Source organism: Scophthalmus maximus, chromosome 19 (assembly GCF_022379125.1).
Source record: "Scophthalmus maximus strain ysfricsl-2021 chromosome 19, ASM2237912v1, whole genome shotgun sequence".
Taxonomy (NCBI): domain Eukaryota; kingdom Metazoa; phylum Chordata; class Actinopteri; order Pleuronectiformes; family Scophthalmidae; genus Scophthalmus; species Scophthalmus maximus.
In genome coordinates, this window is record NC_061533.1 from 3983742 (window position 1) to 3997500 (window position 13759).

Here is a 13759-nt window from a genome sequence, read left to right on the forward strand (position 1 = left end):
AAATGAGAAAACTATCAGCAAGCTAAAAACTATACCTTTTCTTTTTTAACAAATTATCAACCCCAGTGATCTCAGGAGTAAGAAACCATCCAGACATCTATCGGGGCAGTTGAGGGGCAGCTGATTGTCCCACCCCAGGACCAAGGGAGCCTAAGCAAAGAAATCCACTGGGGGACAGAGATAAGTTACACACCCTGGCTGATTTACTGAAAAACAAACTTGACAAATTTGAACATGGGGCCCCCTGTTGACCTTTCACCCTGTGGGAGTCATTTTGACCATGATTTGTATTGTACGTGCTCAGTCGAGGCGAAGCGTTCTTCTGGCCTTGCCCCCTCCTCAAGCATCGCACTGTAAATACATGTGGCTTGAGTCTGGGGGGATTCAGAAATGTATCGTCTTAGATATTAATCTTTTCTGTGTTTGACGCTCGCATATACAGTGACTGCAACATGAACAGTTTGAGCCGTGATGAGGATCTGCTCTAGTTGTTGTGTTTCACCACAGTACAGATTCTTTTGGTGTTACACACACTGATTAGAAACATCAGGCTGGCGTTGTTGTGTTGTGGTGAGCGTATCGCGCCACCTGCTGGTGAGAAATTACAAAACATCCAAAACAACTCAAACGATGAGAGAGATTATAATAAAAAAAAATCATAAATTCTAAATAATATTACAAACAGTGTTCAAATCTTCTGTTAAATGCAGGATCTGCAGTCAAATAATTTAAATATTAAATATCAGAACTGATAATAAAACTAATATCTTAGGTTAAAATATCTTCTTTTTCTTCTCCTGGCATACAGTGGATCTTCACATAATTTTTGTTGTTGCCTGTAATATTATCACACTTGAAGACACTGTTCTCATCTCATTTTACTGTATATTTTTTTTGTTTCTGCAACAGTTTGCAAAGTTAACTGTAAAAGCTTTTAAAGTTTCTGCTGGTGGCTGAAAACTGTACCTGAAAAATATCATATATATATTGATATATATGTATATCGATATATATATATAAACACATATATTTATTTATTATTTATTATCGAAAAAACATTCCCTGCATGATTTTTAATCCATGTGAGCATTTCCTGAGGAAAAAACTGTGGAAACTGCAGATATTCTCTCCACTGAAACTATTATTTGAATATCAAATATGCTATATTCGGATGCGTTAACCTCACCAAGATTTTTTGGGGTGTCGGAGGCATCAGAGATGTGTCACACAAACTAAAATGTCTTCATTTATTTCCAGTTTTAGGATGAATAAATGAATTCAGCCCTTTATGCTTAATGAAAAAGTAAAACAAATACACAGACGACACGTCATGTTCATTTCTTTATTGCAGTAAAAACTTTTTAAAGTACAAAATAATACAAAAAAAAATTATTATCAGGGAAGAAGCAGTTCAAAAATCATTCCACGTTTTTTGTCTGTCATGATTGAAAAATAGTTTGCGTTCCTTGCGTGACAGTTTCAGTCTTCAGGGGACAGGGACACATTTGTAATGACAGCAATACATTTTTCTTGAATATTATTGATGTTTATATTACGCATAAAGATATTTTTATGGCTACATTTTCATTTTTTTTAGAAAGTACCACTGGAATGTTATTTAGGGGCTATATAGTTTCAGCAAATCTGCAACATCAGATCATTTTCATCTTGCTCACTTTGAAACGTTTAATACTATGGACCCAATTCATGAGCCATGTACAGTACGGCTCGACCAAACGACCAAGGATTTGCATATTTATCTGCTGGTCGCCAGCAACACAACGTGATCCGTGTGTGTGTGTGCGCGTGTGTGCGCGTGTGTGTGTGAGCAGTGTAACCAAACTGCGCCGCGATGTGCGAAATGTGATATGATCACAAGGGGGCGCCACTCACTGCAGGTGTTAATGTACCAAACAAACGAATGAGCAGTTCAAGGACACGTATGAATCCAAACATGAGTGGATTAAAGGGTCAGCCGGTCCAGTTTTGTCCTGTGTATGTGTGTGTATGTGTATGTGTATGTGTGTGTATGTGTGTGTATGTGTGTGTATGTGTAGTTAGAGCGTTCGAATAAAAAGTCTGCAATGTCCTTCAGGAGATGCACGGTCCCGCGAGGCTGAGCCGTCTCCACCAACTGCGCCGGTGGGGAACTTTCTTTCGGCCCTTTTCATAACAAAAATGTGGTTTATCTGCGAGATAGGAAAATAAAATAGAAGGACACCTACGGTACCCCCCCCCCCCCCCCCCCCCCCCCCCCCCCCGCTGGGCTTGTGGACTCCAACAGTTGAGGTCTGTAAACATGACGACACTTCCTGTGACTTGTGTCCTAGTGTCGGGAACATCTCGTCGGTCAGTCTCTCACCTGCGTGACCCAATAGCAAAGTCGGTCCTTACGAACATCAGAAGTGGCTACGCGTCTTCTGCGAGTTCCCTTATGCAAAATAAAAAAGCGAGCACGTTATTTCACAAAATAAAAAAAGCTTGTTTCGCGTCTCGGAGGTGAAAGCCTCTGACGTGGACCTAGTGGTAACAAATGTTCTCGCCTCGCCTCGTCAGAGGGCGGCGTCGCTGATAGTCCTGTACATCTGGAGCGACGTCACCTCCACGCCCGGCGCCTTGGCGTTCTGCGGGCGCCCCGTCGGGCTGTAGCCGGCCGAGCGGCCCATCGGACTGAAGCCCGTGGTGGCGCGGCCCGCGTGGGCCGGGCCCAGGGGCCGCGGCGCGGCGGGGCGCCGCAGGAACCAGCCGGAGGTCACCAGGTCGCCGTAGCCCTGCGCGTGCGAGAAGGCGTAGCCCGAGCGGCGGGAGCTGGTGCGGCGGATGCGCGCGCGGCGGGTGGGCGGCGGCGGCGACGCTTTGGTCTGCCGCACCTTGAACATCACCTGAGAGTTTGGGCAGACGGTGAGAGAGTCAAGAATATTGGAGAGAGGCGCGTTTGTTTGAGGCGCTGAGCCGTTGTGTGGGAAAACACGGTGGATGTGGAGTCGTACCTTGTCATTGATGGTGGGGCAGAGCTGAATCAACAGGAAGCGGTAGGTGACCACGGGGAGGACGCACAGAGTGGAGGTGAGGAGGATCGTCAGCCAGATGTTCGGCTGGTTCAGGGAGTTCCGGCCCGTTCCTGGAAACGCACACACACACACACACACACACACACATATACACACACACACACACACACACACACACACACACACACACACACATACACACACACACACACACACACACTCACACACACACACACACACACACACACACACATTTAGGATTCTGTGTTTGTGAGTCTGAGACAACAAGTAAGTTTTTAAATTTAAGTTTCACATTTTAAAAATCCTCTGAACGTAGATCTTTGGGCCCTCGAGCTGGAGAGTTCAATCCTCTCCGAGGTGAAAACGCGATACAGAGAGTGAGAGAAGTTCCAACGTGTCGCCTACAGAGGTGGTGACTGTTGCCGAGGGCTTAAAAAAAACGACACTGATAATAATTATACGACTGAAACAGCAAATCCATGACAGTGATGTCACCGGGGGTCAAACTGATCAATATTTCGATTCCACACACACACAAAAAAAACATAAACTAAACTTCTCAAAAGTACATGTATATTGTATATATTATATTGTGTATATATATATATAATATATACAAGGTCAGTTGAATGACGCCCGAAATATGAAATATGAGCCTCGGGGGAATGCTGCCCCACTCACCAATGAACGGAAAGGCCGACGGCAGCACGAGAAACATGCCGTTACTGTACATGGTGAAGGTGACGGCGAAGTACACGGTCAGGCTGCCCAGGACGAAGATGGTGTTGACCGCCGTCCAGTACGACATCTCCAGCCCCAGCTGCAGACGCAGGGAGAGGACACGGCGCATTGTGAGCGGCAGAAGACGACAGCAGGTTCACCCCGGCGGGGGGAAAGGTTCGGCCCGTACCTGGATGCAGACGGCGAACAGCAGACACGTCTGGGTCAGGAGGGCGAAGGACTGGTAGTCGGCGACGTCCCTGCCGTCGTCGCGCACGGTGTCCTGCACGGCGGCGTACGGGATGAAGAAGAGCACCAGCGAGCTGTAGCAGCTGTGCAGGGCGCACTTGAAGAAGGCCCTCTTACTGAAGTAGAGGTTGAGCTGACCGGGGACGTAGAGCCGCGGGTGCTGGAAGCTCCACGCGTCGTTCACGTCCTGACCGGCGGGGAAGGGGACGGAGAAAGGACATCTCTGTGTCACATTAATAATTCCAAATCACCCTGAGCTCAAACGTGCGACGGCGTATAATGGGGCCATCGTAGTAATAAATGATAAATATTGATAAAAAATACGGAGGGGGGTAATATTCTGAGGAAAAAAACCTCGGAGAATTTCTGACATTCAAATGGTGAATTTACGAGAAAACTAACTCGGATATTTTCTGAGATTAAAGTTGAAAATCCACTTGAAAGAACTCGCAAACTATGCGAGGAAAAATTATGTTTTTTTTCCTGTGAATTTTTACAACTTTAATGTCGGAAAATTCAGTGTTTTTTTTCTCGGAATATATACTTATTATATAGTATATATTTTTCCCACATTTCACTGCACATCGTTACCTGATCGAACAGACCCATCCCCAGCACAGGCAGCGCCGTGTACATCAGATTGTAAAGTGTTATGAACCACTCGTCGTACACCGTCTGGACAGAAGCAGACGAAACAAAACAAACAGCAGAGTTACACAGTTCATCACTGATTCCATCTCAATTCAATCTTAATAAAACACAAAACAATGACGCTTTTCCAATGTTCTTAAAACCAAACCGCTGCGATATGGTGGCACACAGATCATTTGAATATGAACCACACACTTGATGCACACCTGCTGTACTTGGACAACCCTTTATACAAATATGGAAAAAAATATAAAAAGTATAGACACTTACATGTATAAAAGGAAACATGTACACATATACATAAGGCAGTATTCAGTGGATACGCAGTGTGGAAATTAATAATCGATAATCTGCAGTACATGAATACTAGCAGTGTACACGGATTCTCTCACCTGTGCAGAGAAGCCGCAGAAGAAGCCGTACCAGAAGTGGACGAAGGTGAAGGTGAAGTTCTTGTAGAAGAAGTAGCGCAGGAACTTGCACATGCGCAGGTAGGACCAGCGGCCGTGCACCAGCAGGAGGCGCTGCAGGAAGCGGAACTGGGCGAAGGAGTAGTCGCTGGACAGCACGGCCTGCATGCCCTCCTGGCCGGAGATGCCCACGCCGATGTGCGCCGCTGCGTGGGACAACGAGAGGGAGGACGGACGAGGACACGTTGAGAAAAACGCGCTTTTCTCTCTCTACGCGAGAACTTTGTTTTTGGGCTCCACCAGCTCCCCCTGCTGGTACCTTTGATCATGCTCACGTCGTTGGCTCCGTCCCCGATGGCCAGCGTCACCGCCCGCTTGTACTTCTTCACCAGCTCCACCACCTGGGCCTTCTGCAGCGGGGTGACCCTGCAGCAGATCACCGCCTTGCACATGCACGCCGTCCTCAGGAACTCCAGCTCCATGCCGTGCTCCAGGGCGTAGGCCTGCGGGGAACGCGGAGTCAACGTGACAAACGTGACAAATGTGACAAACATAACAAACGTAACAAACTTAAGTAATGTGACAAATGTAACCTACATAACAAACGTAACAAATGTAACAAACGTTACTAATGTGACAAAAATGAAATACGTAACAAACTTAACTAATGTGACAAACGTAAAAAATGTAACTAATGTGATAAACATGGCAAACAAACGTAACAAACGTAACAAACATAACAAACGTAACAAACGTAACAAACGTAACAAACGTAACAAACATAACAAACGTAACAAAACGTGACAAACGTGACAAAACATAACAACATAACAAACTTGATAAACGTAAAAAACGTAAAGAACGTGACAAATGTGACAAATGTTACAAACGTAAAATACATAACAAACATTACAAACATAACAAACATAACAAACGTAACATACGTAACTAACGTAACCGGGGATAGGAGGTAATAGAAGTTTAGAAACTGACAGGCTGTTCAAATGTGTGAAGTCCCAAAGGGAAGCGTCTCACGACGTACCAGGCTGTGGCCGTTGATAACCAGGCCGTGCTCTCCGTTCACCTCCTCGTCCATCAACACTTTCGGCCCTTTCACCAGACTCCTTTCCGACGGAAACACCGAATCCACGGCATCTGGTTTCATGGCGTTCCGGGCGTTTCTGCTCCGGATAGAAGAAAGGTAAAAACCGTATTGGAAGCGCGGAAACGTTTGGGTCGCCCGGTTCCTCACATTCAGTCTGAATCTAAACATTGTCCCGTGTTTTGTTTGTTGGAATCACCTCAGTTCCTCCCGGACGGCGTCGGGGGAGTTCCCTGACACGGTGAAGATCTCGTTCATCTCCTCTCGCAGCAGGTTGCACGAGTAGCCGATGTTCTCTGCAGTTTCTGCATCGCAGGTAAAACGACGTCAGCGAAAGAAAAGATTCAATGAACCTCGGACTCATTTATCCATTGAGATATCTTTTAATACGACAAGACGAGAATGAGTTTCAGTGAAAACAAGCGAAAACCCACTGCACGGTAAGATCAGGAAATATTGCAAAGGAAACGAAGGGTCGCTCGAGTCCGTCGGTCAGTTTGCCGCTTTCTACTTTGGGCCTCAAATTTGAGAAGATGGTACGAGCAAATGAATTCTCTCTCCATCAACCAATCAACGAAACCATGAGTTGTTGCCGTTCTTCTATTGGTCGACTGACGTGACCAGTGAGACGATCGGACAGGTTGTTGAAACACTGTTGAAAAACTGATCCACTCTGTGGCTCCACCGTGACCTTCGGTCAGCACGACAAACATTTGATAATCATCAATTACTTTATTCTTTTTGACTTTGCTAAATGTACAGTACAAACCCAACTTCTAATCAGAAAATTCGCAACCTCTCAAAGGTCTCCCCATCCGAAAACGTTCAATGTTCCGAATTCAACCCTTAGCATTTGAAGTCACATACCTTGCTTGTCGCCGGTCAGGACCCAGATCTTGATGTCGGCTTTGGACAGCTGCTCGATGGTCTGAGGAACTCCGTCTTGTAGCTTGTCCTCGATGGCCGTCGCCCCGAGCAGCTGCACACACACACACGTTCGAAACCCCGCGGCGTCAGCAGAATGTTTTTGCGTTTGACATGTGATTGATGGAGATGAGGTTCTTTACCAGCAGGTCCTTCTCCACCTCCTCGTACAGCTGGTCCAGTCGTCCCTCGCGGTCCTCCAGAGCGGTGCTGGCCTCGTGGTGCCGCCGCTTCCACTGGTGGAAGTAGTCCTCGTCCAGATCCTTGTAGGCCAGCGCCAGCGTCCGCAGACCCTCCCCCGCAAACTCCTGCAAGACCGGAGTTGCACGTGGGCGTATCGGATGGTTACCATCCACATCCTTCATGCAACAAAACTCAAACCTTTACACTAAAGGTTCGCTCTTTTTCCTTGCATTTGCCGTCACTTCTGCTGTTTTACTGTTTCCTTTGCGAACCATCCATCCATCGTCTACCACTTTATCCATTGAAGGGTCGCGGGGGGGGGCTGGAGCCAATCCCAGCTGACATGGGGCGAGAGGCGGGGTTCACCCTGGACAGCTCGCCAGCCTATCACAGGGCCACATACAGAGACGGACAACCATTCACTCTCACATTCACACCTACGGTCAATTCAGAGTCTCCAATGAACCTGACCCCATTCTGCATGTGATGGACTGAGGGAGGAAGACGGAGAACCCGGAGAGAACCCACGCACACACGGGGAGAACATGCAAACTCCACACAGAGAGGCCCTGGTCGGTTTTGAACCGGAACTCGAACCCAGAACCTTCTCGCTGTGAGGCGACAGTGCCGACCACTACGCCACCGTGCAGCCCCCCCTTTGCGAACCACTTCATATATTTGTTTTGAAAAGTGCTTATTATCATTATTATGAAGCTCCGCCCACACAAGTCGACCACTGAGGCCTCCGGGGCAGCGAGAGGTTTTTTCCGATGGATCATGTGAATTTTATTTTTCGCAGCTGGATGGAAGGTGAACGCACACTACAACGACCTTGGCATAAAACAAAAACAAGGTGACGAGACAGTATGAGGGACCGCATCTTTATCATTTGCTCCATCGAGGAGGTGATGGTTTGTTGGTTCATTTGTCGGCAGGAAAAAGGAAAAAACAGCAAAAAAAAGCGATTTACACCAAACTTGGCGGAGGGATGAGACCTGGGCCTGGAACTTTCTCTATCGATATTTAATGACAAATAAATCACGCACACACACACACACACACAGAAATACTCTCTACTTACGTTAAGGTGCTCTGTAGTGACGTCCATCAGTTTGCTGCAGGACTGATGCAGCCTCTCGTAGATGATTGTGTCTGCACCTTTACAGTAGAGGGAGAGTTTCCCCTCTGGACTCCGAACTGTGACCACACACACACACACACACACACACAAACTTATGAATAAATCTAGTTTTGGGCCCGGCAAGAAGTCGAGCACATGAAGGAAGCCTTTATTCCCGCCGCTCCGGTTTCACCGTGCACCGCACCTACGACGGACATCCTCTTGCGGACGTTGTTGAAGTCCAGGATGGCCAGCAGGTCGTAGCTGCGCTGCCGGCCCATCTCCACGATGGTGACGCTGTCCGGCGTGCGCGAGCGGAACACGAACCCAAAGTTCCTGGCGGCCGTCACCAGCGCTCCCTCGTCCGGAGACTGGGCCTGGTACAGCAGCTCGCCTGGGGGGGGGGGGGGGGAGAGGAAAAAACAGGTCCACTCTCTTTAGTTTTTCTCCTCATGTCACCTCCTCCCTTGCTTCGACCCTTCGGCAACCTTTACGACCGAGGTTAACCACGACGCAGGTGAACGCCACCCACCTTCGTTCTTCTCCTCGGCCATGACGGTGTGGCAGAGCGCCAGCAGCCTGAAGAAGGCGTGGACCTCGGGCTTCTCCAGCTTCACCGCCTCCACCAGCGCGTGGTCGTGGAACACGAAGCGGGGGTCGAACAGCGGGTTGAAGGAGAAGTCCACCGTCTCCGTCTTCTAGGGGGGGGGGGCAACGAAAACCTCCTTGTGTTACCGTCTCCTCCTCCTGAGTTTGGCCTTTTTTAAATCTTCACGTGTTAAATGTTCAAACTGATCAAAAGGTAAACAACAAAAAAAATCATATCTTCCCAAGAAAGAGATTGATATTGTATAACAAGATAAACTAAAACAATGATTGGATGACAGTCGGGCCCGCTGTTTAGTTTAATAAGCTGTCGTGTCTGAGGGATTCATAGATTTTATAGAGGAGATCCTGTTGAGAGGAAAGCTTCAGAACAAAACAGATTTTCTTATCTTCACCTTAACCAAGTATAAATTGGTTTATTTACGTTTTCTTTTTAAAGATTAAAAAGAAAACGTGGACAAACGTTGCAGCACCATTAACTCACCTCAGTAATGTCAAGTCTTTGGCCGGTGTAGTCGTACACATCTCCTGCAAAGAAGAAGGAAGTGATGAATGAACCCTTTTTACAAAAGCATGTCAAAAAATAACAAACAAAGAATATTTAATTTAGAATAACTATATAAATATAAATATATATATATATATTTTTTTCTCTCTGTCAATTTAATTTGTAAAGCACAATTAAAACCACCAGAGTTCACAAAAATACTGTACAATTAAAACATAGGAGAAGTGCGAGAAAAAAAAATACGGTAAATAAAAATATAAAAACTTAAAATTTGTAAAAATGTTTTTAAAAGATTTTAAATCTTAAATTTTTAATTTTTAATTTTTAATTTTTAAATTAAACAATTTACAAATTTACACATTTATAAATTTAAAAAATAATATAAAATAAGAGTTTAAGATGTGAAAAAAAAACTTGGCTGGGTCTTCAGCTTAACTTTAAATATCTCTATGGAAGTGAACGGCAAACTGTTCCGAGGCGTTGCGGAGGCTACAGTAAACAAGCGGTCGCCGAGGAGCCGACAGTGAGGATAAGCAGTGTTGATTAATGCATGGGTGTAGTCATTAAACTTTTACTTGTTTATGTAAAAAATATTTGTGTTACTTTTATCGTTAAAGCACTTTTAAGAAACTTTTTGCAATGTGTCAGACCACAACCACCGGGGGCCCCAAGAACGTTCCCTGAGCAGCTCCTCATGAAGTTAATGCACCAAACCACTAATCATCATTCATTCTCTCTTTGGTTTGGTTTTCTCCACCTTTCTGATCAACGCCAGGAAACCAAACATGAATGATTAAAGACACTTGTCCTACCGTACGATTTGCCGTTGATGGTGCACTTGTTGAACGTCATGATGTTCTGAGTGAGCGTCCCCGTTTTGTCGCTGAAGACGTACTTGATTTGGCCCAGCTCCTCGTTCAGGGTGGTGGTCCGAGCCTCGGCGGGCGTGTCGCTGCGAGCGTAGTACATCGCCCTGTCCCAGTCGATGTAGAAGCTGTTCCCCAGCCGTATGATCTCCACGCTGCCAAGCAGACGTCGACGCAGGAAACGGGTCAGAAATACACGACCCACTCTTGTTGTTCACGGGTTTCCATGTTGATATCATTTCAGTTCTCTGTACAAAATTGAACAAGCAGAACCTCGGCCCCCCTCCTGGTTGCTACCTGACGTAGAGAGAGATGGGCACCACTGTGTTGAGGATGATGACGTAGGACCAGAAGGTGAGGAAGGCGGACACGCCAGCATCGGTGCCGTCTTGCCTCGGCAGGAAGGCCGTGAACTGCGAGCCCTCGTTCACCTCCCAGAACCAGTTTCCTATCGCCAGCACGCTGCACATGAAGGCCAGGAAGCCGAAGATCTGCAGGGAGAGGGCCGAGAGCCGGGGGTCAATGGAGTTCATGGTTCAGTCGCAATAGTTTCAAGTCTCCTTCGACACAACATGATGTCAATTTTGGTCTGATTTAGAGTTAAAGGGGCCGCGAACCCCTGACCTCCGGTACTGGAGACGGAGGCACTAACCAGTTAGGGCCAAAACCTGTGGAGTTGCAGCTCCACCCGCTCGCACGTCTCTTAACGCGTGGTGGTTTTGTATTGTTGTGTGGTGCGGTCCGCACCATATTTGTTTTTTTCGTTTTACAGAGCCAGGGCTGCAGGATTCTTTTCCCGCCGCACGCGCAAAAAGCGACAGCTAACGGACGGCGAGGAAATACTCGCTGATTTCTACAAAGCGTGTATTGCTTTAGAATCGCTTACTGCCCCTTTAAATAGACGAGCACCGGGGGGGGGCGTGGATACAGCGTGACTGACAGCTGGTACCGTCCAACCGGTGCATGGTTGCGGGTGTAGGTGGGGCTCGCTGTGGACGAGCCCTCAGTCAGACCACACCCCCTAATTCCCTAAGTCCGGTTTCAAAAAACAACCAACACCAAACTCGAACACTTGGTGATTGGTTTATTTAAAAAACAACAACAACAGAAACATAATCGCTGCCGCCGCAAACTTTTATCGCCCCAGCAGTCGTGCACGGTACGAGATTCTGCGCTGATTTCAAAAGTCAAAATGGCCTTGAGCTCAAAATCGATCTCACTGGAAAGAAAGTGTGACGTCGTCTGAAAGAGCTCACACAGAGGACGAGGACGTTCATCAGGCGGTCTATGCTGGTCCTCTTGAACGTGCTCTTCCCACAGTTCTGCATCAGCTTCGTCTCTGGACCTGTGGGAGAAGGAGAAGCAAGTACGTCGTTTCGAAGTCTCTCTTATTATCCATATCATTCCACTAGTTTTCCGCGACTAAAACCAGTCCTGGTCCGTGGAACTAGCCCCGCCCACCTCCGAACAGCACCAGGCCGAAGCACCAGCCGGTGTTCCTCAGGGTGCAGCCGCGCAGCAGGATCTTCTCGTTGTCCAGCGAGTACTTCTGGCCGTCGCACGTCAGCGTTCCCGCGAAGCGATCCAGCCGGTTGTTGGGGGGCTCGCAGCGCACCTCGCCTGGGGAGGGAGGGAGGGGAGGGGTAGCTGTGAGAATTACAAACCGCCTCTGAAGGCCCAACACCGTTTGGGATTACTGCATTGTTGAACTTGTACCATCGAAGTCTGCCAGCTTTTCAATATCGTCTCCAAGGTCTCCAGTCACTGGCAGCGCCTGCCGCACCTTCAGGTTAGTTTCTCTGAGGGGAGACGAGGAGGAGGACGGGGAGGACGAGGACGAGGAGGAGGAGGACGAGGAGGAAGAGGATGAGGAGGACGAGGAGGAGGAGGACGAGGAGGAAGAGGATGAGGAGGAGGAGGAGGAGGAGGAGGAGGAGTACGAGTACGAGGAGGAGGAGGAGGAGGAGGACGAGGAGGAGGAGGAGGACGAGGAGGATGAGGAGGAGGAGGAGGAGGAGGACGAGGAGGACGAGGAGGATGAGGAGGACGAGGAGGATGAGGAGGAGGAGGAGGATGAGGAGGAGGAGGAGGAGGACAAGTACAAGGAGGAGGAGGACGAGGATGAGGAGGACGAGGAGGAGGACGAGGAGGAGGATGAGGACAAGGACAAGGAGGAGGAGGACGAGGACGAGGATGAGGACGAGGATGAGGACAAGGACGAGGAGAAAAAGCAGAGACATAGAATCATTTCTATTTCATACAAGCACAAACATGTATGTACACATGTATCGTATTTTGAAAAAGGCCGACCAACCCGTCCAGCTCTGCCGTCTCGATGTAAACCAGGTTGAGCGGTTCGCTGCTGGAGAGCAACAGGAGGTCGGCCTGCAAATTTGCAACACGGGGATTCATCACTGTTAGTTTCTCTTTCTGATTCGTTTTTTTAAAGAAAGAAAGAAAAGCAAAACACGAAGGAAATCCGGAAAAAAACTCCGCAAGAAAGAGACCAACAGTTTCCTATTCTTGATACGACACTTGAACTTCATACAAACAGTGAGACACAGTGCAAGTGGTTTCTGGCGGTAAATTCAATTTAGTGACACAGTTTCTCTTTATTCATTCAAGTTTCTTTCAGATGATTCCTGTCGTGATTCACATCTGTAACTTTACACCAGTTGAAACACGGCAACACTTTTAATCCTCTGGGTCAAATATCTTGGCTGTGTCAAAAAAAGAAAAGCCCAACTTTTTTATAATGAGCTTCCAACTTTTAAAGGGGCAGTACGCGAGTTTTGGAGAAAGATTGGGGCCAGGAAATCCAAAGACGAGAGTTTTAAAAATAACATTTGTAAACCCGTCTGATTGGGAACAGAGAGGAAAAATGGGAGAAGAAACTTTTAGTTTTTTTGTTAAAGCACTCACGGTGACAAACTGGTTGTTTTCCAGCTTGATGATGTCGCCCGCCTGGACGTCCATCCACTTCTCACTGCGCAATCTGATAAACAGGAAACAGGAAGTGGATGTTTGGACAACAGCTGAAGGGTCTGAGGGTCCGTCCTCATGTTACAGCCACTCTGCTTCACTGCATGTTCCTGATAGTCGGTGTCTGTATTTGATGCTTATTGCTGTTTTCTTTTAATTTCACACGAAACAATAAAATACCATGACAATAGAACAAACGTACTCTGAATACACTGTGACTTGGAGATGGAAAACTTGACTGCACACACGACTTTATCAGCAACCACGATGGCGTCTCCGCAAATTCACAAACGACACCCGGATATGACGACCTGATACGCTACACGTGTACGAGTGCGTGTATTTCCCATGATGCATTGCACATGTGCACAAACTTACTTCCGACCAATGAGGACTTGAGCCTTTC

At 47.3% G+C, this 13759-nt stretch overlaps 1 protein-coding gene across 5 annotated transcripts in view; it reads right to left on the reverse strand.

Annotated features, from left to right (window-relative positions):
* Positions 1–1328: 1328 nt before the first annotated feature.
* The window catches only part of LOC118314003 (probable phospholipid-transporting ATPase IM), a 26165-nt gene continuing 13734 nt past the window's right edge, over positions 1329–13759 (reverse strand). For 4 of the 5 annotated variants that reach the window (XM_035640059.2, XM_035640061.2, XM_035640062.2 and 1 more), the window contains exons 6-28: positions 13732–13759; positions 13294–13366; positions 12686–12756; positions 12088–12170; positions 11833–11991; positions 11628–11716; positions 10669–10862; positions 10318–10526; positions 9482–9525; positions 8924–9089; positions 8597–8785; positions 8353–8468; positions 7232–7396; positions 7032–7143; positions 6364–6469; positions 6105–6243; positions 5382–5565; positions 5045–5268; positions 4593–4676; positions 3943–4188; positions 3714–3852; positions 2991–3121; positions 1329–2882 (exon numbers count right to left, since the gene is read on the reverse strand). The exon at positions 13732–13759 is cut by the window's right edge and continues 34 nt beyond it. In XM_035640059.2, the coding sequence (XP_035495952.1) occupies positions 2553–2882; positions 2991–3121; positions 3714–3852; positions 3943–4188; positions 4593–4676; positions 5045–5268; positions 5382–5565; positions 6105–6243; positions 6364–6469; positions 7032–7143; positions 7232–7396; positions 8353–8468; positions 8597–8785; positions 8924–9089; positions 9482–9525; positions 10318–10526; positions 10669–10862; positions 11628–11716; positions 11833–11991; positions 12088–12170; positions 12686–12756; positions 13294–13366; positions 13732–13759 (3281 nt within the window). In that variant the 3' untranslated portion in view covers positions 1329–2552. The remainder of the gene's footprint in view (positions 2883–2990; positions 3122–3713; positions 3853–3942; positions 4189–4592; positions 4677–5044; positions 5269–5381; positions 5566–6104; positions 6244–6363; positions 6470–7031; positions 7144–7231; positions 7397–8352; positions 8469–8596; positions 8786–8923; positions 9090–9481; positions 9526–10317; positions 10527–10668; positions 10863–11627; positions 11717–11832; positions 11992–12087; positions 12171–12685; positions 12757–13293; positions 13367–13731) is intronic. The other variant, XM_035640063.2, reaches the window with a different exon arrangement.